The sequence below is a fragment of the Orycteropus afer genome, unplaced genomic scaffold, assembly GCF_000298275.1.
Source record: "Orycteropus afer afer isolate SDZICR_OR568_19922 unplaced genomic scaffold, OryAfe1.0 scaffold00089, whole genome shotgun sequence".
NCBI classification, from domain to species: Eukaryota; Metazoa; Chordata; class Mammalia; order Tubulidentata; family Orycteropodidae; genus Orycteropus; species Orycteropus afer.
Genome location: NW_006921676.1, coordinates 4,778,498 through 4,803,027, shown reverse-complemented (window position 1 = coordinate 4,803,027; position 24,530 = coordinate 4,778,498). Strand labels below are relative to the sequence as shown.

The following is a 24,530-nucleotide window of genomic DNA, read 5'->3' as shown; positions in this document are numbered from 1 at the left end:
CCATCCCATTTGTGGTATATTTCTTGTCAGAGTGGTGCTAGGTAACCAGAATACCCTCCTTGTTACTCCTCTACAATGACTGTGATTTTAGGTGGAGTAGGCTGGACCTTCTCCAAGGCCTTTTCTGGTTCAGATATTCCTTGTTTCTGTGACTCTTCAGCTATCTCTCTTTATTATTATTATTTTTAAACTTTTCATTTGGGTGAAAGTTTACAGAACAACTTAATTTTCCATTCAACAATTCCTACACATTTTTTTTTTTTTGCCATGACACTGATTCCAATCCCCACAATGTAACATCACTCACCCCACTTCCTCCAAGTCTTTTCAGCTTCCATTGATCCTTCTTCCCTAACCCTTCCTGCCTTCTGAACTTTCTCTCTGGGCAAATGGTGACCTTTTGATCTCCTATAGGTGATTTTTCTAAAGAATGCATACCTCCTTGGTGTTATTCACCGTATTCTAGGCTTGAAGGGTGACTAAGGGCCATAGTCTTGGGATTTCTACTAGTAAGCCTGGTCTGACTATCTCCTTTTTCAGCTACTCACTTCCTTGTCATTCTTTCACAAGCACTTATTGAGCAGCTATTACGTACTAAGGACTCCCTGACTGGTACAAATGGTTAAGCACTCAGTTATTAACCAAAATGTTGGCAGTTCAAATCTACCCAGAGGTGCCTTGGAAGAAAGATATACTTCTAAAACATCAACCATTGAAAACACTATGGAGCACGGTTCTGCTCTGACACACATTGGAGTTGCCATGAGTCACAATCACCTTGACAGCAACTAGTTTGTTTTGTTTACTATGTGCTAGGTGTTGTGGATACAGTGTGAACCAGGCAAGGCACCTGCCGTCATGGAACTGGCATTCCTGCTCAGTCATACCGTCCCCCAGCTTTGTCCTCAGCCGTCTTTATTTCTTCTTACACATCTGCCTATCTTAACACACAGAGGCACAGCCTCTGGGATAGTCCCTGAGTTTTCCTGCTTCCCATGCCCTAATCCCATCTGAACATTTTGACAACTCTGCTTTGGTGCAAACCAAGATGAGAAGCAGACAAATGAATTCCTTAGCAGGTCCCTGCCTTTAATACAGACTTTTACGTCCATGTTGCTTTTAAGTCTTTAAATGAAGTCCAGTGCAATATAGTGAACACAACTGCTGTCTTGGATAATTTAAAATCTCACAGTGTCAGGTCAAGATGCATATCAGTCCACATATACTGATAGAGAACAAAGAACAGATTAGCAGAGTGAATGGTTTCACCCAAGGACATCCCTAGGGAACTTTTCATTTATTTATTTTTATTTTTTAAATCTCTCTGAATTCCTACTATTTTTTTTTTTTATTTAGGATTTGGGTGAAGATTTACAGAGTAAATTCACTTTTCATACAGCAGTTCACATATACTTTGTCTCATGTCATTGACTGAATTCCTACTATTGTATTATTTTCTTAAAAGATAAAACTAAGATAGAGCAGGGAATAAGCAACCAGCCATCTTTAGTAAATTAGGTTTCTCTCCCTTTCTCCTTTTGGATTTGTGTTCTCTCCATGCCTCTCATCTGCAAGGTTCAGGTCACCAGGCAAAGACCTTTCAGCTTAGCATTGCACTGGCCAGGAAACAAACAGTCATTCCAGTTTGTCTGGTTAAGCCAGAGGGTCAAATTGAAGGGCAACTCAGAATGAGTTTATATCTGAATGCTTCAGCACTATATACCTGGGGAATACTGATGTTTGTTCTTTCTAACAGGAAAACAGAGTCTCCTAGGAAGGAATAGAGCAGGAGTTGAATGATGTGTCTAATCCGTTTAGGAGATGGCTTAGGGGATTGTCTTTTTCTGGCACTTGTTTGTCAACTCTAACTCACCCTCCCTAACCCTCAGGGCACTGGGATTAGTCTGATAGAGCTTGGCCCCTGAGATTTCTGGGGCTTTCCTGGACCCAGTCCATTGCACTGGCTGGGATGTCTTCCTTGTTCCTGTGAGGGCAGGACAGGTGCCACAGGCCAAGAGCAACAGGTCAATCCTCATCTAGACAATTGCTCTGTGGACTCAGCATTGGCCTATGGCTTCTTGTGCATGAAGCAGGCTAGGGACCAGCACCAGTATGGATTTTGGGTCCTTGGAGACTGTAGTGGCCAATTCTGCCTTCATCGCCGCCCGGGCAAGTTTTGATGGGAGCAGCACCCAGTTTTCCCGGGACAAGAAATACCTTGCAAAGCTCAAGCTACCTCCCCTCTCCAAATGCGAATCCCTCCGTGAGAGTCTCAACCTTGAGTTTGAAAGTGTGTGTTCAGAGCAGCCCATCGGCAAGAGGCTCTTCCAGCAGTTCCTGAAGACGGATGAGAGGCATGTGCCGGCCCTGGAGCTCTGGAAGGACATTGAGGACTATGACACGGCAGATACCGATTTCAGGTTGCAGAAGGCCCAGACCATCCTGGCTGAATACTTGAACCCCCAGGCCAAGCTCTTCTGCAGCTTTCTGGATGAGGGGATGATGGCAAAGGTGAAGGAGGTACATTCGGCCACTGAGGATGGACTCTTCCAACCCCTCCTGCAGGCCACCATGGCACACCTGAGCCAGGCCCCCTTCCAGGAATACCTGGAGAGCCTCTACTTCCTGAGGTTCCTCCAATGGAAGTGGCTAGAGGCCCAGCCTATGGGGGAAGACTGGTTTCTGGACTTTAGGATCCTGGGGAAAGGGGGCTTTGGGGAGGTGTCAGCCTGCCAGATGAAGGCCACTGGCAAGATGTATGCCTGTAAAAAACTAAATAAGAAGAGACTGAAGAAAAGGAAGGGGTACCAAGTAAGCAGCCGCAGTAGTTCACAGCAAGTGCAAAGTAAATGGCTTTTAGATTCCCAGGGTGGGGTGGGGTGGGGCTGGCGTGTGATTATCAGAGAATGTAATTAGAATGTAGAGGATCAGTCAATGTCTTGTGTCTACATCAGGACAGATGGAACCCCTTAGCTGGCTTGCATGCTGGAGGTAGTTGACAACTTTGCCTTGGACAGTGGACAGTATGTTAACCTTGCCATTGACCATCAAAACCTTCCCCATTTGTGCAATTGTTGGCTCATTTTCTAGAGCATCTGGGTTTAATTGTGCCTCATCTGGGTTTAATTGTGCCTCATGTTTAAATATTGCACATCAAAATTAATCCTCTTTTTTTCTGTTTGGCATTGTACCTCAGCTCTTGCTGTTTGTTGGCCAGCGTGGAGCTAGCAGGACACAGTGTCTGACCTCTACATTTCTCTCTGGTCCTGTGATTCAGCTTGTCCAGCTGCTGTTAATATGGTCAGAGGATTCGCAGACCTCCCTCCTCAGAGACCAACATTAGCACTAGCTTTTCGAGGCTGATGATGTTTCCATGTTTTGTTTTATTTATTTATTTACTTACATACACCACTGACACACTGTGGCAAACTTAAAGGGAAGAGTGCCTTATAGTGGAAAGCTGTTTAGGGGATTGTTCTTCCAGATTCTTTACTCTGAAAGACTTTCTCCAAACCCCTGGAATATATTATGATGGAAAAGAAAGCAAATTGTAACAGGACTTATGTGGTTCAAATATCATTTCTTAAAAAAATATACTATTTTTTAGTGCAATTTTGGTTTACAGAGAAATTTATCAGAAAGTACAGAGTTTCCATATATCCCTGCTCTCCTACATGCAGTCAAATATCCATTTGATTGACATGTTGACATGAGGCAGAAACCCTCCATAATGCTGCGGTGCAGGATGTTTTTTTCCTCTGTATGCAGTTATTTTCCAAGGATGTGAGTGAACGGGAGGCGTATACAGGTTGCTGTAAGTTTTATCCTCTCTACCTAACTGGCATCAGAATGTCCTTTTAGAACAGGATCAATGAAAGCTGCTTAAAATGTCTTAGGAACACATCTCCTAAAGCAGCCTCTCCAGCTGCACATTCTGCCACATGTGGTTTTCTTCTGCCCTTTCAAGTTGCACAGCACAGATACTGCTGAGGGCAGAAGAGTGTTTAAATCTAACCATTAACCATCACAACGCATCTCCCAGCTAGATGTTTCCTTGACAATGGGCTAGGCAAACCTATCATTTAGGCTCATTAGCTAGATGATAGATAGATCGATAGATGTTGTTGTTGTTATGTGCCGTCAAGTTGGACCCGACTCATAGCGACCCCTCCTTGGGTTTCCGAGGCAGTATCACTACTGAAGTAGATTGCTCCATCTTCCTTCCGAGGAGTGGCTGGTGGGTTTGAACCACCAGCCTCTGGTTAGCAGTCAAGTTAGATAGACAGGCAGACAGACAGACAGCTGCTGTTGAGTTGGCCAAGGCTCATGGTGACCCTATGTACAACAGAACAAAATGTTGCTTGAGTTTGCTTATCATGATGGCCAGCATGTTCAAGTCCATTGTTGCAGCTACTTTAAAAATTTATCTCACTGAAAGCTAGTATTAGATACTTATGGCAACCAGTTGAGTGAAGGGATCACACAAATTCCACCGTGTTCTTACTGTGAGACTTTGGTACCGTAATTTTAATCCAACAATTAGAGTACTTCTAATCTCTTTAGAAGGCTCGTCTCCCTTTTGAGTTCAGTGGTCTACTTAACACAAAATAAAATCAACCTCAAATATTTCCAATGCAGGTATAGTTGGAAAGAGCCTTCTCCAACATCAAGAATTCCTTCCTGAAGAATAGATTCAACTTTCCTTATCCAAACCAACTTTTAAAAACATATTTAAACAGAACATCATGAGATTTTAAAATTGAGATTAAAAAAAAAAAAACCACTGCCATTGGGTTTATTCTGACTGATAGCAACTCCCCTTTGGGTTTCAAAGGCTGTAAATCTTTATGGAAAGTAGATTGCTTCATCTTCCTCCAGTGGAGCAGCTGGTGGGTTTGAGCTGTTGACCTTCAGGTTAGAAGCCAAATGCCTTACCCACTATCCCAACAGAGCTCCTTAAAATAGAGATAAAAGATGAAATAGAGGTATGAGGTGACTAATGAGGGCACTGGCCAATTATTTTCTGTCTCCACAGAGGCCTAAACAAGAGGGAAAGGGAAAGATGAGTTGGTTAGACCTAAAGGAAAGCAATAAGGAAAAGTAAACACTAAACTAAGGTGTCAGAGGAAGGTAGGATCTTATTCTGATCCAGGAGCTTGCCTAATCCTCTGTACATTAATAAATTTGCCATGTCAGGTTTTCTCTCTGTGAAATGGGGAGAGTGACACTTGTTTATAAGTTATCTGCAATTACTTTTTGCAAACTATTTAAAAAAGATATTTGCATCTATGTTTCTTTGTGTGTATGTGTATAGTAAGCAGTAGGCAACACTGCATAGCTCATGGTCTTAAAGAGGTTTTCTTGTCTTATGGAACCTGGAATTTTATGACAATGGCATCTGCCCATCTAAACGTGAGTACTTATTCAACATCTTGCTTTTCAGGGTGCTATGGTAGAGAAGACGATTCTAGCGAAAGTACATAGCAGGTTTATAGTCTCTCTGGCCTATGCATTTGAAACCAAAACCGACCTCTGTCTGGTGATGACCATCATGAATGGAGGCGACATAAGGTAAATAGACCTTCTCCACATGTGGGAGAGGGTGACCTGGCTGCAACCTGGGATAGAGAGTTCAGTGAGAGAACCTCTGGGACCCAACTGAGGATGCTTCCCATGTGGGCAGAACTGACAGCTGCTCATGACATGACATTTGAGGGTCAGGAGGAAAGCCTTGTGTCCTAGTCAAAATTCTACTCTTCCTGGCTTTCATGTCTGACACCTGAAATGCTACGCCCTTGATTTCTTATGAAAAGCAGATACGCTGGGGGGGTGGGAGGGAAGTAGGCCTTTGCCTTTTTAGTCATTCATCTGTTCAAGTGAATCGGGATATATCAGGATGTTGCTCTCTTTCCTAAGCTGTGTTTGTTTTGATGTTGGGGAGGTGGGGCTGAGGAGTATAGACAGCAGGAGCATATTGTGCTATGGGTAGGGTGGTCAATCAGTGTATGTTCTTTGGAAGGGTGAATAATGAGGTGGAGGTGAGGAGCCTAAAGAAGGTGCTAGGGCTTTTCAGGAAAAGGGATTGTAAATGAAGTCAAACATGATCAACTTCCCTGTTTTATAAAGGGCAGCTCTTAGGGGATGATAACAGAGCTAGAAACATTAAGTGGCCAATTGAAGAAACCATGGTTTTTCCATCACCTGGCAGAGAGGATGAGGTTGTGTCCCAGTGCCTGGTTTGCCCTGTGCCTGGTTTGCCCTAGATTTGAGAGCCATGCCCTGGGCTCCTGAGAAGTCAATCATTGGCTCTCAGAGAGGAGAAAGGGACTCTGGACTTTTTGGGAGATTTGGATGGTATAAAACCCTGGTTGGGTTTGAGCTCAGTCACTTGAATTTTATTTTGGGGTGAAGGGAAGGAAAACTAACTCATTTACTAGCAAGGCAACCTAATCTCTCTTTGCCTCAGGTTCCTGACCTATAAAATGGGGATAAATATTAATATTTATGCTCAGAAGTTGTTGTGAGGATTAAATGAGTTAATACATGTGGAATACTTAGAAGAGTGGCTGGCACATATAAAGGTTAAATAAAAGCAACTTGCTGCTATTGTTGTTTGCAAGGCCCTGCATATCCACTCTCTCCTCTGGTTTTATTTCCATTGAAACTCCTAACGTTAATTTGATGGTCCCTCTTTAACAAATGAGGAATCTGAGGTCTAGATTAAATAATCCAGTCAAGATCACCAGAAAGAGGAAGAAAAATTCATTAGGAATTGCAAATAAAATACTTTTAAGAGAGTGGAAATGATACTTTAAATCTTTTTATATTATTATTCTAGTTGCCTTGTGTTCAGCTCTAATTTGAAGGGTTTGCTTAGGAATCCTGCTCCATCTCTACTCTCCCTGGTTGTTTTTCTAGTTTTAAATAATTGATTTCATTTGATTAATTAACCAAAAAACAAAACCAATCCTGTTGCTGCTAAATTGATTCCAACTTAGTGACCTTATAGGACAGAGAAGAACTGCTCCATAGGGTTTCCAAGGCTGTAATCTTTATGGAAACAGCTTGCCAGGTCTTTTCTCCTGCAGAGTGGATGGTGGGTTCAAACCACCCACTTTTAGGTTAGCAGCTGAGAACTTAAGCACTATGCCATCAGGGATCCTTTTTATTCATCAGGTTTTATTTTTCTGTGTAATGTAATAGTGGAAGAAATAAGAATCTATCTATCTATCCATCCATCCATCCATTCATCCATCCATCTATCTATCTATCTATGGCTCTGGTGGCATAGGGCCTAAGGCATTTGACTGCTAACCAGCAGACTGGTGGTTCAAACCCACCAGTCACTCCTCGGAAGGAAGACTGGGCAATCTATTTCCGTAGAGAATGTTGTTGTTATGTGCCGTCGAGTCGGCCCCGACTCATAGCAACCCCTCCTTGGGTTTCCGAGGCAGTATCACTACAGAAGTAGGATTGCCCAACCTTCCTTCCGAGGAGTGGCTGGTGGGTTTGAACCGCCAGCCTTCTGGTTAGCAGTCAAGTGCTTTAGCCACTATGCTACCAGAGCTTACTCCACAACCCAGGAAGGACTTTGACTCTTTAGGTTGGCTGAAATTGCTTATATATTTATATAGACTTTATATAAATTATTTATATTTTGAAATTACTTGGACGGCTTATCTAGATCTCTTTCACCTTCCTCTGTCCCTTTATTCATTCTGTTGGTAATAGTGAAATGGCCTTGGGACCTGTTTTCCAGCCTCCTCAGCCAGGGCAGCATGGTGAAAGGAAAAGGAGGGGAAATGAATTTGAGTCATCGACCCTCTCTTCTCCTCTTTAACAATTGTGGTAAAGTTTGCAAGGACATTACCACCATCAGCTAAAACGGAATCTTGGTTACTGCTTCTGGTTTCTTCTTTTGATACAATGCGGAGGCGAGGTATCTAAATAACCAGACAAGTGTCCCTCCAGCTAGATAATCCGCTGAAACAATACATGGGTCTGAAGCCTTTGCTCTGTTTTTCAGTGATTTTTCTTCCCATTAATGCTGTGGGCACACTGCTTGTAATAGTGCCTAGATAAGTACCTGCCTCTTCCGCAGTGGTCTGCCCCTCCCCCCAGGTATCACATCTATAACGTCAACGAGGAGAACCCCGGCTTTGAGGAGCCTCGCGCTGTCTTCTACACGGCCCAGATCATCAGTGGGCTGGAACACCTGCACCAGAGGAGGATCGTCTACCGGGACCTCAAGCCCGAGAACGTCCTCTTGGACAATGATGGTGAGGGGCAGCCCTTCCCCACATGGGGGGGTTCCCTTCTGATATTGGGGTGATTTTGTTTTTATGATTTGTGTGCAAATTTACAAAGCAGATTTGTCTTACACTCAATAGTTCATACACGTTTTGTTTCACTCACTGATTACAATTCCCAGAATGGAACAGTTCTCCTCCCATGTCCTCCCTGTGGTTGCCCCTTCACTGTACCTTTCTTACCTATGCATTCCTGTCTGTCTAGATTTCCCCCTATGCAAATGCTGGTCTTCTGATCTCTCTTGATTGACTGTTCTAAGGGTGCATCTCCCTGGGGTAGGTGTTTAGCTTGTAGGCCTTTCTATTGTTTGGCTGAGCTCTAACTCATGGGAGAGAGTCCAATTCCAGGCCCAAAGGGTAACCCGGAGTCTTGGGGTGATTTTATCAGTCAGTCCAGGCAGGCTGTTCCCTCTCAGCTTGTCTCAGAGATAATACATTACCTTTAAGAGGAGTGAGCAGATTTTGATAAATTTTGCTATGCCTTTAAAGGCACCATATATTGGTTGGGCAATCCTACTTCCGTAGTGATACTGCCTCAGAAACCCAAGGAGGGGTCGCTATGAGTCGGGGCTGACTCGACGGCAAATAACAACAACAACAATATTGCTTATATAGCTATAAAGAGGAGCCCTGGTGTTGCAATTGGTTACATACTCAGCTGCTAAGCAAAAGGTTGGCAGTTTGAACCCACCCAGTGGCTCCGTGGGAGAAAGACCTGGCAGTTTGTTCCTATAAAGATCACATTCTGGGAAACCCTATGGGCAGTTCTACTCTGTCACATGTGGTTACTATGAGTTAGAATTGATTGGATGGCACGCCACAATAGTAACAATATAGTTATAAAGAACACTATAGCTTTAAAGGAGCTCTGGTGGTATAGTGCCTAAGGAATTTGGCTACTAACCAGAAGATTGGTGGTTCAAACCCACCAGCCACGCCTCAGAAGGAAGACTGGGCAATCCACTTCCATAAAGATTTACTGTCTTGGAAATCCAAGGAGGAGTTGCTATGAGTCAGAATTGACTCCGTGGCAGTGAGTTTGGTTTGTTTTTGGTTTATAGCTGTAAAGGGCACATCTTAAATTTTATTATTGCTCATTCAATCATTCTGAAGCAGAAAAGTGCTGGCAGAATCTTCAACTGGACAGGATGATTTTTAACGGACTTTGGTGGAATTTGATTCCTCTAAAGATGTCTATTTGTAGATCTATTAGTAAACAGTGAATAATTTATAACCACATCCTTATTGTGCCATTTTTTTTCTTCCTGGCTTGTATGTGAAATCAAATTTAAATTCTTATCAGAAAATGAACAGAGATGTAGGCATCTAAAACAGTCTTTAAATTGCCCTCCCTTAGTATCAGTAAATCAAGTTACTACATAGGTATTCACAAAAGCTGTTACGGCAAAGCTTGGAAACAGAAAGCAGACGAAGAAACTGAATTTTGGATTGATTCGGCCCTGAATTCCAGTTGTAGAAACTGACGGAACACGGCCCCAATCCTCATCCGCAATCTGACCAGGGAGGGAATGGGACAGTTTTCCCCAGGCACCTGGGCTGCTGTGACCTCGCTGCCTGTGTGGCTGTGCAGGTGTGTGTAGAGGGTGACACTTGGCTCCTGTGAGGCTCTGGGTGTGCCAAACTCCTTTGTTCTGTGGAGCCACGTGTGACCTCAATCAATGTTTGCTTCTCAGGCAATATCCGAATCTCTGACCTTGGGCTGGCAGTGGAACTGAAGGACGGGCAGACCAAGACCAAGGGCTATGCAGGGACTCCAGGTAAGGACCTGGGGGGAGAGCATGGGCAGAAGGGATAGGGGAGGCAGCTTCTTCTGCTGCCTTGAGAAAAGTAAGCAGATGAGCACCTCTCCACGAGGAAGGGGCAAGAAGAGAGGCTTGCTTTGGGTCTCCATGGACTGGGGGTGGGTGGGAAGCATAAGCGAGGGGTGGAAAAGGCAGTAAGTTCAGGCTCCTGTATGAAGTGAGATTTCCCCATCTTTTGGAGCAATTAGCAAAAAACCAGGGGCTTTGCCAATGGGCATGCGTGGGTGTGTTAACCAGTAGCTGTTCAAAGAGTTTGTCATTCAGTGTAGAAATAATTCCCCCTCCCACCTTAAAAATGATTAGTTTTGACACATAGTGGTCTCTATGACAAAAGCTTTCTCCTTCTGGTGCCTTGATGGGCCACCCCCACTAGGAAAGTCCAGAGAGCAGATGAGACCCCAGAATGGATGTTTAGGGGTTTCTTGGCATCAGCATCATGAGGTTGTCCAGAGGCTCTGACCATGGCTCAGACTGGAGCTCTGTGGGCCTGCTCTGGATGGATCAGGGCAATATGTTCAGAAACTTAACTATTTCCAGCCATTTCTCTACGGTTCTTAACACTTGCTAACTTTAGTAAAACCCATGTGAGTGCTTCAGGGCATACACCCACACACAGTGTGATCAGACTAGAATGAAGGTCAAGAGAGGTAAACTTGCCACTGACCTCAGTATAGTCAAGGCCTTTACTATGTAAGGAAAGTCTAGTGCAGCGTGTGGAGTCCCTGGATGGTGTTAACATGTTCAGCTGCTGTTTGAAAAGCTGGAGGTTCAAGTCCACCCAGAGATGCCTCAGAATAAAAGCGTGGTGATCTACTTCTGAAAAAATTAGCCATTGAAAACTCTATGAAACACAGTTCTACTCTGAATTCACAGTTCTGCTATGAATTGGAGTTGACTTGACAGCACCTGAAAAAAAAAAAAAAGTGTAAAGTATTGTGCAGGCAGCAGGTAGAAACCCTGAAGAAGAAGGAGCTACTCTTGTTCAAATGACAAAGTCAAAGTAGACCCACATGTGTGTCAGGAGTGCCACCTGAAGTCCAACTGCCTTCTCCAGCAAATCTCCATCTTTTCTCAGTCTTACCTTTAGGCAGAAAGGGGAGTAGAACAGTGTAGAGGAAAGAGAAGACACTTCAGAGTGTCTACTCAGAGCTGGGTTCATATTCTAGGCACATTCTTTATTGACTGTGTGACCCTGGATAATTTATTCAACATCTCTGAGCTGTCACCTCTTCATCTGCAAAACAGAGCTGATAATATTTACCACACAAGGCTTGTTGTGAGAATTAAATACGACAATGTTGTCAAAGGCATCTGGCACATAGTAGTCATTCAATACATTTTAATTCTTCCTTTCTCTTTCTTCCACCTTCTTGGTAGTTCAATATTTCCAGGCTTATTGCTGATAAGATTTTTTAGCAAACATCTGTTTTTTCCTGGTTTGTTTGGCCTTAGGGAGAAAGCACTATCACCTGAAATTGCAGTGCTATATAGAGTAACAATTCGGATCTTGTTTTAGATCATTGAATCTTCCTGCTTTGAGCACGTTTTGTGTTTGTACCTGTTGCCACAGCAGGTTTGTCCACACCTGTAACATTATTTAGGGAAAGGTTATGCCTGGAAGAATGATAAGAACTGTTGTGATATTTTTCCCTCATTGGCAAGGAGGACTATGATGGCAAGAGACTTTCTATACCGACACCCCTTGAGTCTGTGTTGTATTTGTTTAGGAGAAGAATGGAGTAGGTGCTAAGTGGCTTTGGGCTCCATTTGAGGCCTCTGGAAGGTCTGAAAAGATCTTGTTGGAAGGCAGCTTGTCTGTAAGTACAGCGAAGTACTTGGGCCAACCTTTGGCCCACAGTACAGCGAAGCCTTGGGCCAATCTTTGCCCTCATGTAATAATATAAGCCTTATTCTATGTCTGTGGCAGAAATGGACTGGGAAGACTGTGTGCTGTCTTTCATGTTACTTGGGTTTTCATAGTCCTCAACCAAAACCCATGAAGGTCTATTCCATGGCATTTTTTATCCCTGAAAGCTTTAATCACAACTTTCATGGAGATGCAGATCATTAGGAGCAAACTACTGAGAACTTCTCTATGTGTCAAGATTCTCTAACAGTCTGGATCTGATGTATATAAACCGTTAAGATCATTGCTTTATACACTAAGTGTGAGAGTCAAGTTGGCCAGCAGAGGGCTCCATTGTCATTGCTATGAAGATAATGACTGTTTGCCTGCTGAACACTAGGTGGATATAAAACTTTGTAAGAGGGCATTTTCTCTACTAGTGAGGACGCACGGCATGGGCAGAAACCACGCTCTACATTTGCTATCAGCCTGAGCCAATGGAGCTTCCCTTCAGATCCTTCCTCACTTGGCTCCTCCAACGTACCTTTCCAGCTCTATGCCTATGACCGAAATCATGCAGACGGGAGCCCCACCTGTAGCTGATGCCCTGCAGCTCCCACAGGTGGTTGTCTCCTCAGTCAGTCAGTGAATCAATCACCCATTAAATAGAAATCTATTAGGCAACTTGTGTTGCTGGTCCTGAGCCAGCACAGTGGGATCCACAATAGAAATATAGGACACATTCTCTGTCCTTAAAGAATTCTTGGTTAGGCAGGAAAGGTGAGTTAGTATGGAAAAGAATTAGTCAGTAGATTATAATATGCATTCATTTATTCATCAAATGCTTATGGTCACCTGCTCTGTTCCTTTGGGATGAATGTTATGGAACAGATTAGAACTGCCCCTAAATTATTTACTCCAGGAGATGATTTGTGGCTGGGCTTCAAGTTACCAGTGATTTGGTCAGGTCTTTCTCTTGGACTCTTGATTTAATCTAGACAAGCAGTCACTTGAATACTTCTTTCTCACAGGGTGAGACTGTGTAGTGAGCAGAGTGAAACTCTGTAGTGAACAGTTTCACATAGGTTTCACCACAACATGTGAAACTTCACTACAGATTAGTAAGTAAACACAAGTAAGCCTATGTTTACCTTGCTTATTGGGTAATCCACCCTTGCCTATAGGACAGAGTATAACTGCCCCATGGGATTTCCAAGGCTGTAAATTTCTATGGAAGCAGATGGCCATATTTTCTTCCATGGAGTAAGCTGATGAATTTAAACTGACCTTTTGGTTAGCTTCTGAGTACTTAGCCACTGAGCTACCAGGGTGCCTTCTTTCATATGTAGTCTGACCGAAGTGTAAGGAATATTGTAATTTTCTGAACAAGCAGAATATAGAAAGATATGTTTAGGGCCATGTTCTCTGAAGTTTTGTGGAATTTGATTTCTTTAACCTCTTTGGGGAAAATGATTCTGTGGTCAAATCATTTTGGCAAATGTTGCACAGAACATCTCTTCCTTAGAAATTTATTGTATAATTAGCATGTTAACAGATCAGAAAATCAATTTAAAAACCAAACTCATTGCCACTGAATTGATTTCGACTTATAGCAACCCTCACTGGGTTTCTGAGGTGGTAATGGAAGTAGATTTTCCCATCTTTCTTCCTCAGAGCAGCTGAGGGGTTTGAACTGCCAACCTTTTAGTTAGTAGTCAAGTGCCTTAGGTTCTGTGACACCTGAGCTCCTTTAAAGGATCAGAGAGGACCTAAAATAAATAGACACAATTAGCTTTGCTTAACTCAGTTTCTAAACTCTCTGATCACCAGAAGCCGGCTCCCATGCCTCAGTCCATAACACCTATTTCTAGTGCCAGAGAAGTAGGAGTCATGGACCGTATTTGCTGGTAAGGAAGAAGCCAGTCTTTTCATGCTTCCCTTGCACTAGACCGAAGCCTCATACAGGTAAAAATTAGGGAATGAGAGGTCTGGAAGTTTACAAGTATGTTAAAGTTCAAATGTGGAGTGCCACATATTGTCCTGACTCTTGGATAGAGGCAAGATAGAGCAATGATGGGCATCTGAACATCTCTTGGAAGTCTTACTCGACTAGAAATAGACATCTGATAAGTACCCTCTGTATCTTTTAACTAGAGGATAGAAGAAATAAAGCACAGTGCTTACAAGCATACAGGAGTCAGGATAGCACAATAGTTGAGAATGTGGACTCTGACACTAGCCTGTTTGGGTTTGATTCCCACTCCACGACTTTCTACCTCTGTGTAACCTTGGGAAAGTTACTTACAGTTCTTCATTTGCATTATCTCATTGCCTGGGCATGTAGCTTAAAAAGGATTACTGTACACTGAGCACTTAGAGCAGGCCTGGAACATAGGCCAGATGTGTAAGTGTATGCCATTGTTACTATTGGTGGAGACTAGACAAACATCTGTGAATCAATAGGGAGAAGTTTGGGGAAGTAGCTAGCACAGACAGATGTTCTTGGGAGTGAGCAACTATGTCTTGATGCTTGTGATGGCCAGGAGCTTGGGCTGAAAATAGGAAACTTTTGATGTGAGACAGGCATCACTTTGTGGTATATCACTATAGGAGGGAAGACTATTGTCAAGGATAAAGAACCCTCAAACATGTAATTCTGACCTTGAAATCACAAATGTTCCTGTTGAAGAGAAAAGTGGGAGACATTGAAAGAGACCAGGACAGAAGAATGAAAGAAGAGCATATGGCCTGGCATAACTGTAAGAAAAAGCAGGGACATAGTGGAGCAGTGCCCAAAGTCTAAAAAAATTGTGACTGGTAAACAACACTGAGGACAATTAAAATGCAGGAAGATGGTCAAGGAATGGAGAGATCTACTGCTTTTGCCCCTGCTCAATACTGATAGATGTTTAGAGAAAGCAGCTCCTATTTTTAATTCTGTCTCCTCTGTCACAGAGGAGTAACTCAGTAAGTAATGGTAAGAAAGGTGGAATGTGAACCTGTTATGGGTGAGAGGATTGCAGGAGGCATTTAACTGCTTTAAAGTGGCTCAAGGTACCAGGTGAGGGTAAATTCTCACCTCAAGGTGCAGAGAACTTGCAAGTGAAATCTTGGAACTCTAAGGAAAGTGCAAAGTGGGAGCAGGGTAGAGACAGTACAGATGTTTTTCCGATTTCAGGGAAATTAATTTCAACAAGATAGATAGGTGTGAGCTTGATCCTGCTTTCAGGCAATAATCTAGAATAAGTTATCAAAGGGATTTTTTTAAGCATTAAAGAAGTTATGGTGATCACTAGAACGCAGCATTGATAAAAACAGAACATAAACAACTATAGACATATAAACAAGACATAACCAGATTCAATTTTTTCCTTTGTCAGGCTGAAATGACCAATATATGAAGTAAATGGAGGGAAAAACATATTTTGAATTAAGCAAAGCATCTGGAAGTGGTTTCTCAGATTCTTCTCATGGAGAAAGTTAATACCCGAATACACATATTATTTGTTTTCCTTGATATCCCAGGATAATGGTAGTGAAGGGATTTTATTAAAACAAACATGGACAAAGGAGAACAGAAGAGGATACAACAACAGCTAGAAAATAGATGAGTGAATGGTAACTAAATTAAAGACTCAAGAAAATTAAATCCTAAGCTAGCAGCAAAACCATCAAACAGCACAAAAATTGGTAGCATCATGTATGTCTGGAAGTGAGAGTGGATAATAGGCATTCCAAACAGAGAACAGAATATCTGGAGGGGAAGAGACATTAATGAAATATTTCAATAAAACTTCTCAGAATTGAAGGGCATGAGTTTCAAGACTGAAAATGCCCAGCAAAATGGATGAAAATAGGCTACTGCCAAAGCACTTTATTGTGAAATTTTAGGACAAATAAAACAATGCAAGCTTCTAGGGAGGAAAAAACAAGGCTCATACAAAGCCTCAGGAATCAGAATGGTGTTGGCATTCACAAAAGAAATACTAGAAGTGAGAGGACAATGGAAAAATCTTAAAAATTCAAAAAGAAAATGATTTCCAGCCTAGCAATTTATATACAGCCAGACTAAGAGTTAAATATTGAAAAAATAAAGGCATGCTCAGTTATGGAATTTCTCAAATATTTACTTTCCAGCACACTTCTTTAGGAAGTTACATGAACAAAACAAAAACATACAAACAATACAAGTAATATCTGGGAGTTAGAAAAGAGAGAGAGAAAAGATGTCAGGATGATAGGGAGATTCAAGGCTGCTAGCCGCACACCAGATTCAGATTGGAGCAATAAGAATATTCCACAAGACTCTCATGAGGAGGAAATCAAATAAGGTATTTGATGTATCAAAAATGATAGGGAATCAGAGAATTGTTAAATAATTGAATGGGTGGTAAGTGCATAGAAAGCAAAGAAAATTAAAAACAAGAACATTATTAGACTCTGTGAAAACCAAAAAGCATATAAGAAAGGAAACATAATTGAAGTTTAATTTTTGGTTCAGCTGGGAATAGTGCTGACTTGAATGTTGATTAACCAGAATGATACATTGGGAGGGTGGAATAGGTCAGACATGTGGAAGACTGCTGAATGGATAAGAGCTAGATCCAGATCCTCAACCTCCGGAATGGGAAGTCAACTGACAAGGTCCCAAACAGAAACATTCAAAAGTACCAATATAAACATGTTAATTAGAGATGTGGATATAAACTCCAAAATAATCAGCTAAAAGAATTCTGAAAAATGAGAATGAAGTAGAGGAGAAGGGGTCAGGAGACTATAATCTTTTAGAGACAAGCCTTTTAGAACTATATGATTCTTCATGTACATGGATAATTTTAATAAAAATAAAAGTGTGACTGGTAAACCACAATTAGATGGATAAGTACGGGCTTAACTATCATGTCTAAAGAACACTGTAGTGGTTGGGAGCGCAGATGTTGATGCTATAGTTCCTGGATTTGAATCCCGACTCTGTTCCTACTGTCACTGTTATCTTGAGCAAGTTACTTAAGCTTGCTAAGCTTTTATTGGTGGTGTGAGGATTAAATGAAACAAAATTGTACCCGCACCTGGCACAATAGAAAGCACTGGATACATGTCAGCTATAATAACTATTATAATAAGTACTATTTTGGTCATGTTGTAAGAAGGGACCATTCCCTGGAGAAGGATGTCATGCTTGGTAGGGTGGAGGGTCAACGAAAGAGGGGGAGGCCTTCAACGAGATGGATTGACACGGTGGCTGCGATGATGGGCTCAAGTATAGCAGGGATTGTGGGGCTGGTGGGGGATCGGGCAGTGTTTCGTTCTGCTGTGCATGGGGTCGCTATGAGTCGGAAACGACTCGACGGCACTTAACAACAACATCAATAAGTATTTGTTCTGGTTACCTAGTGCCACTCTAACAAGAATATACCACAAATGAGATGGCCTTAACAAACAGGAGTTTATTCTCTCACAATTTGGAGGCTTTAAGTCCAACTTCAAAGTACCAGGCTCTAGGGGCTCTGTAAAAGCCCCTAGACCTTGGGCTTCAGCACTGCCTCTTGCTCCTGGCCCACTCTTCGCTACAGGCATCTCTTCACTCAGGCAGCTAGTGGCTAACAAGCCCAAGGTCGACAAATAAAATGGCACAGTCCCGATGTTACCAAAACACACGGCAGGCCATTGATTCAAGTCCATTTTAAGTCCCAAGGTCGGCAGAGCATGGCAGTCTGCTGAACAATACAGCTACATGCAGGGTCCAAGTGTGCCATAAGCTAGAGACCATTCCCAAAATTGCTGCTTATATACGGGAAGCAGACCACGCCCAAAGCAGCTACTCAGCTGCTTGTGGTAGATCCCACCATGGAGTTGATTGCCAGTCTCATCATGGGGAATAACTACCACCAGCTGCCCAGCCACTCAACCAGGCCCAGCCAAGTTGACACACAAATATAACCACCACAGCATTATTAAAGGGTACTGGTAAATGAATCTATGTCCATCTAGAACAAGATCATGAGGTGAAGGCCACAGAGCCCTGAACTTGGCAAGCTTTCCTTAAGCTTTAGCACTGAAGTGTGTCACCTGGGACATTACCCCAGCTCTTTGTATCTTTGATATTTCTTGGCTTAAATGCATCCTTTTGTGGACAATTCAGGAAGAAAGTGGATCAAGAAGCAATTTTTAGTGCCTGTCTCTGCACTAGTCTAGTAATGCTAGATTCAGATGCTAACCAAAAAGTCAGTAGTCCAAATCTACCAGCAGCTTCATAGAAGAAGGATGAGGCAGTCTGCTTCCTTAAAGATTTACAGCCTTGGAACCCTTTGCGGTAGTTCTATTCTGTCAGTTAGGGTCACTATGAGTTGGAATCGACTTGATGGCAGTATGTTTGATTTTTCTGTTTGTTTGTTTGTTTGTTTCTGCAACCAGTCACAGACCAAACATATCCTTTGAACCCCACAAGACACAGTCACACTTCTGTAACTTAAGAGGCAAGGAAGGACTGTTGCTCTTCAGTTTGGACATAGGATAATATTCCCATCATCTCTGAGTTTGAGGTACCATAAAGGGGAATGAAAATTCACACCACATGTGTAGATCATTGGTCCTCAACCCTGGGTGATTTTGCCCCAAGGGGATATTTGGAAATGTTCTGTTCTGTAAATAATTTTGGTTACAATTGGGGTGGATTGCTATGGGCATCTAGTGGAACATCTACAGTGCACAGGTCAGCTCCCACAACAAAGAATTTGGCATTGTACTCGCGCTTGTCCTTCTGCCTTGACAGGTTTCATGGCCCCTGAGCTATTGCGAAGTGAAGAGTATGATTTTTCCGTAGATTATTTTGCCTTGGGGGTCACTCTGTATGAGATGATTGCAGCCAGAGGACCCTTTCGAGCCCGAGGAGAAAAGGTAGGAAATCTTTTCCCTGAGCAGATATCTTTATACTACTCTGGTTTTGAATTTCCTTTGCTGGGGGTGGGAGTAATGATAGGGTCTATTATTGAGGCAGAACTGGGCCTTGAGGGTTCTTCTGCAGGACCAGGTTAGGGGCACAGACTCAAATTCAGGGGTCTTGCTTCTATTGTTTTCTCTACATGGGATGACTTCTCCAGGTCCAGCTGGGGCTAACATCTAGGAGTGCCAAGGAGCTATGCAAAGAAGCTGAGAGAGAGAAGGTCCTAAGACCTGCACATGGAGTTATTGGGGGATTTGAAATCCATCCTGTTGTCCCAAAGCAGGCATGTGGCAGAGCAGATATGTTCCCATCAACATGAGATTCTATTCTTGAGCATTATTTTCCTCATGGTAGACCCTTTCTTGGCAGATGGAGAGGAAATATGATGACTTCATCTCATGGTGGCTCCAGGTCATTAAGGAGCATTTCGGCACAAGAGCTGCCTGGATCATGTCAAACTTGCACCTATGAGCAAATTCTCAACTCCCTGTGGAACTATCTGAGAGAACATGAGCATGTTGACTTATTTCCTTTGCGTGGCTTTATTGCTTATCATTTCAGATCAATGATCTGATGCTAAAAGCCTGACTGGGGTAACACATGCCATACTCACAGGCACACGAGTTTTCAGAAGTAAAATTATTGAATGTCCTGAAGGAAAATGGGCGTTCAATGTAGTTGTGTCCCTTACCCTCTGGAAACATACTCTTTTGTTGTTTCTTTTTGCTGTTTAGTCTTCTCCTGAGCATCACCTAGGAATGGTCCCTGGCTCTCTAGGCTAACAGAACCACACGTAAAGATTATAATTGGAGATGCCCAATCACCTATTCAGAACAAATGGAACAAAACTGGCTTCTTCCCTTTGAGCACTGTTATTTCAGAGAACTCAGGAATGTAATTGTTTTATTTGACCGAGAACATGATTGTCAATCAGAAGTGAGGAGGCCAGTGTCTCTGTATCATTCATGAGCCTGATATACAAGACATTCACAAGTCACTGTATATTTAGAGGCAACTACATTTCTTGCCCAAACTAACCACTCTCTTGACTTTGTCTGGAGGTTATGTCCATACTTTCCTTCTTCCTGGATCTGTTTCCACCCCTATCAGGCTTCCACACGTGTCCTCCCTTAAAATGGTTTTTGGGATTAATTAAATTCTTAATCTTCTAACAGCCAAAGAGTCTTCACAGGATTCTAACATATCTATAATCATTCAATGTTTCTGAATGGTAACAATTAACTCTCTCTCTCAAACTTGAAATCAATAATTATCCAGCCACCGATTGTCTCCTGCTACTTTGATATCAAGACTGCTTTTAGCTACTCAACTTTGTTACATCCCAAACCATCAAGTGATACTGTCAGCCTATTAAACCCGTCTCCCAACTTTTACATAATGACTAATTTGTCTGGGGAAGGCTTCATGGGTGAAAGGAAATAATGTGGGTTTTGATGAAAGGATTGGAGTAGAGAAGGTGGAAAGAAGAGGAAGGAAGTTCCCACAGTGAGGTGCTATCACCAGTCTTGAAACAAAGACCCCGATGGACTGGTTGGATTTCTGCTGAAGCTGGTCCTGATTCTATGACTTATTTTCCTCTTTTGTTTGGGAAGGGCATTCACAGGAGAACAATGTAATTTTTTGAGGCAACAATAGGTACAGCTCTAGGCTCTTTGCCCTAGGAATATTTTTGAGTCAGAGTTTCAGGGCCTATGACTGAAAAAGCCATGTTTTTTCTATGCTGTGTGGTAACATTCAGGAGGGAAAGAGCCTATCTGCAGAGCAGAGAGGCTTCAGGAAGAAGAGGTGGTAACATCTCCTGAAGTAACGGCATCGAGGACTGCTGTCACCACTGCCTCAGAGTGGTAGGACTTCAGCCTTTTAGAGATTCCTTCTAATTGGCATGTCCGGTCTCTCCCTGTGCAGAGAATCCTCCACAGGAGTTGTGGCAGAGGGTTATCCAGCTCATAGTGAGTCTATCTTGGTTTCCTGCCCTCTGAAGGACCCAGCAAAGAGCTCAAGTAGCCAAGAAAACTTGAGGCAGAATACTGTTACCATAGGGCCTGGTCCTGACTTCAAACAGCTCAGAAAAACAAAACAAAGAGAGGGAAAGAGGCTCACAATTGTTTGGGAAGCAGTAAGTTTCTGTTTATAGTGATGGAGAAGTTGGAAACTGATACTGGTGATGGTTGCATAACATGGTTGATATAATTGGTCTCACTGAATTGTACATGCAAAAAATGCAAAATTAGCAAATGTTGTCTAAATTAAAGCAAAGCAAAGCAAAGCAAACAAACAAACAAACAAAAAAACAGTATGTGAGTCACTTGCAGGTGGCCAGCTCAAGGCTCACAATAGAGGCCCCCTTTCGAGGCTGGCTAGCTCTCACATCAGGGTTGATTCAGACTCTACAACACCAACCGGAATCCCAGTTTTTCTGTGTATGAAATGAACATGATGAACTTTTATGAGATGTCCTTCTAGGAGCTCAGTCAAAACTACCATAATAAGCAGACATCCATCCAATGAAAACTCAGCAATAAAAGGAAGTGAACCATGGATCCACACAACAACTGGATGCATCTCAAACCCATTGTTTTGAATGAAAGAAGTCAGACACAGAGACTAATACTGTCTAATTTCATTTGTATAAAATTTCACAAAAGGCAAATCTGATCTATTGGGACAGAAAGCAGATCAGTACGTGCCTGAGATACGGGTTGGGGAGATTGACTGCAAAGGGCTCAAGGGAACTTCCAGAGGTGATGGAAATGCCTGTAGCATGACTGTGGTTAACTGTGGTTACAGGGGTAATGTATCAACATTTGTCAAACTTTGCACTTAAAAGGGATGACTTTATGGTATGTAAATTCTACTTCAGTAAAGTTGATTAAAAATAAGGTACTAGAGAGTCAGCCTTAGGTTTCTACCCAGTTAAATTTATATATAAAAATAAGAAGACCTCTATACCAGCTAGGGTCTATAAATTAACTTTCATAATTTCTTTTTGTTCTTTTTTCTCAAGTGTGTATGTAATGGTTATGTCAATAGACTTCCCTGAAAATACACCTTACCTCAACTTTGACTGGCACCTGGAATTTCATCTTTAGAATCTTATTCCTTTGGCTTGAGATATTGTGGCCTTTAAAATGTTAATATACCTGGGAATGAGAGCACACTAAAATGTTATCAGTCCCTTAAACCCCAATGTGAGTGAATTTCAGACCTTTTCCTGAGATGTGTTTTGTGAGAGGACAACTAGCCAAGCTGAGGTTACTGATTAGAGCTGTATCATCATTCGTTGCTTCCTAATCTTGCTTTAGGAGCTCTGGTAGCGTAGTGCCTAAGGCACTTGACTGCTAACCAGAAGGCTGGCTGTGCAAACCCACCAGCCACTCCTTGAGAGGAAGGTTGGACAATCTACTGCTGTAGTGATACTGCCTCGGAAACCCAAGGAGGGGTCGCTATGAGTCAGGTCCAACTCGACAGCACATAACAACAACAACAATCTTGTTTTGGACCAACTCTAATGCTGTTGGTAGGTTTGGCACAGGTTTAACTTGATGTGGTGTGTCCCCTGGTGTGCAGGTGGAGAACAAGGAACTCAAGCAGAGGATTCTTTCAGAGGCTGTGAAGTACCCGGAGAAGTTCAGCAAGGCCAGCAAGGATTTCTGTGAGGCGCTGCTTGAGAAGAACCCAGAGGAACGCCTTGGGTTCAGAAACGGGACCTGTGATGAGCTCCGCGCCAACCCCCTCTTTAAAGACATTAATTGGAGACAGCTTGAGGCTGGTACTGTTACACATGTTTTAGACTTGGGGCCAGTTTAGATATGTCAGCAGAGCAGAAAGTTGCATGGTGGTCTTTTCTAAAACTATCCTCCTGTCCCACAAACAATGGTACCTTCCCCTGCCAATTATTTCTTCATCCCCCAGCATGTTTCATGATTGGATATTATTTAACTGACCAGACTCTCTGGGAAAACCTACCTGAGGTCTGTAAAGGTTGGAAATTCTTCAGGGATGATGGAATGTGTGAGAAATATACTAGTTTAATTTTCAGTTAAGATTTAAATATGCTGTTTTACATCTCCATCCCCCATGTAATTTAAAGGAACTCATAATTCAAATTGAAAGGAAGATTTGAGAAATTCATTTATTCACCCAGTTTTTGTTATCAAGTTTCATGTGCAAGGTACTCTGTGTGTGTGTGTGTGTGTGAGAGAGAGAGAGAGAGAGAGAAAGAGAGAGAGAAAAAATGTTTAAGACACACGCACACCCTCTAGGCAACTATAAAAACTAAAAACCAAACTCACTGCCTTTAAATTGATTCAACTCATAGCAACCCCTCCTTGGGTTTCCGAGGCAGTATCTCTATGAAAGCAGATTGCCCAATCTTCCTTCTGAGGAGTAGCTGGTGGGTTTGAACTGCCAGCCTCTGGTTAGCAGTCAAATGCCTTAGGCACTACACCACCAGACCTCTCAGGCATCTGTAGTGAGATAGAAAATTTAGGATATGTATACATATACCTGGGGAGTTCTGGTGGCGTAGTGGATAAGACACTTGACTGCTAACTGGAAGGTCAGTGGTTCAAACCCACCAGCTGCTCAGCAGAAGGAAGACAGAGTGATCTACTTCCATAAAGATTTATGGCCTCAGAAACCCAATGGGGGCCATTATGTGTTGGAAACAACTCGACAGCAATGAGTTTGGTTTATATATATATATATATATATAACTACAATAAGTTATAAAATAAATGTTCCAGGAAGAGGTCCCAGTCTGAGGAAAGGCGTGGATGTGGGCAGCAAACCCAAAGGTATATATCATCTTAGGAATATATGATTGGGAAAGCACATATAAGTGAGTTTAGGAGAGTCTTGATTACCAAGTATAGAAGGTTGGATTGTTGAAGAGTTCTTTGTCGGAAACTGTAGAGATCAAAGCAGTGTCTGAGAAGGGATAAATAATCCCTTGGCCAAGTGAATGTAGATTACAGCAGAGGAAACTTGGAGCCCTGGCCATTACTCTTGAGGCTACTGCAATAGTGTATTTGCAAGCTAATGCTGGGATAGATTAGAGCAGTGTCAGTGTGAGCTGAAAGGAGGGGACAAATACAATAGCCATGAAGAGGGAAAAATCAATGCAAGTCCGTGATTGATTGGACAGGGGGGGTGCTAGTGGTCAGATAGGGGAGCTAGGGGGAAGGAAAGTCAACAGTGATTAATATTCTGTACCTGGCTACTGGGAGAATTCATTAACCCAAATTAGAGAAGTTGGCTTTGGAAAGAAGGATGATAAGTTCAGTTTTGAAGATGTTGAGTTTGAGGTGTTAGACTTCCAGATGAAGATGACCATCTGGAAGGCTGGCATGAAACCCCTGTATATGGGAGTCTGCAGAGGGGCTGCAGGTGAAGCAATTGAGGATATGAGATCTCTAATGAAGTAAGTGTGAGGAATAAAAGCATAGCAACAAGCAGGGTGGGGTGCATGCATTGTCCTTCATGATGAAGATTTGGGGGGAGATGCAAAGACAAGGGCCAAAATTCCTTCAAAATAATCTCCCAAGCTAGACTTTAAGTGAGGCATTTGACTGCTAACCAGAAGGCTG

At 42.5% G+C, this 24,530-nt stretch overlaps 1 protein-coding gene across 1 annotated transcript in view; it reads left to right on the top strand.

The window, feature by feature from the left end:
• The first annotated feature begins 2,112 nt into the window (after positions 1–2,112).
• The window catches only part of GRK1 (G protein-coupled receptor kinase 1), a 23,642-nt gene continuing 1,224 nt past the window's right edge, over positions 2,113–24,530 (top strand). The window contains exons 1-6 of the mRNA XM_007942378.1: positions 2,113–2,811; positions 5,444–5,571; positions 8,122–8,279; positions 10,004–10,087; positions 18,751–18,875; positions 22,510–22,711. Coding sequence (XP_007940569.1) covers positions 2,113–2,811; positions 5,444–5,571; positions 8,122–8,279; positions 10,004–10,087; positions 18,751–18,875; positions 22,510–22,711 — 1,396 coding nt within the window. The remainder of the gene's footprint in view (positions 2,812–5,443; positions 5,572–8,121; positions 8,280–10,003; positions 10,088–18,750; positions 18,876–22,509; positions 22,712–24,530) is intronic.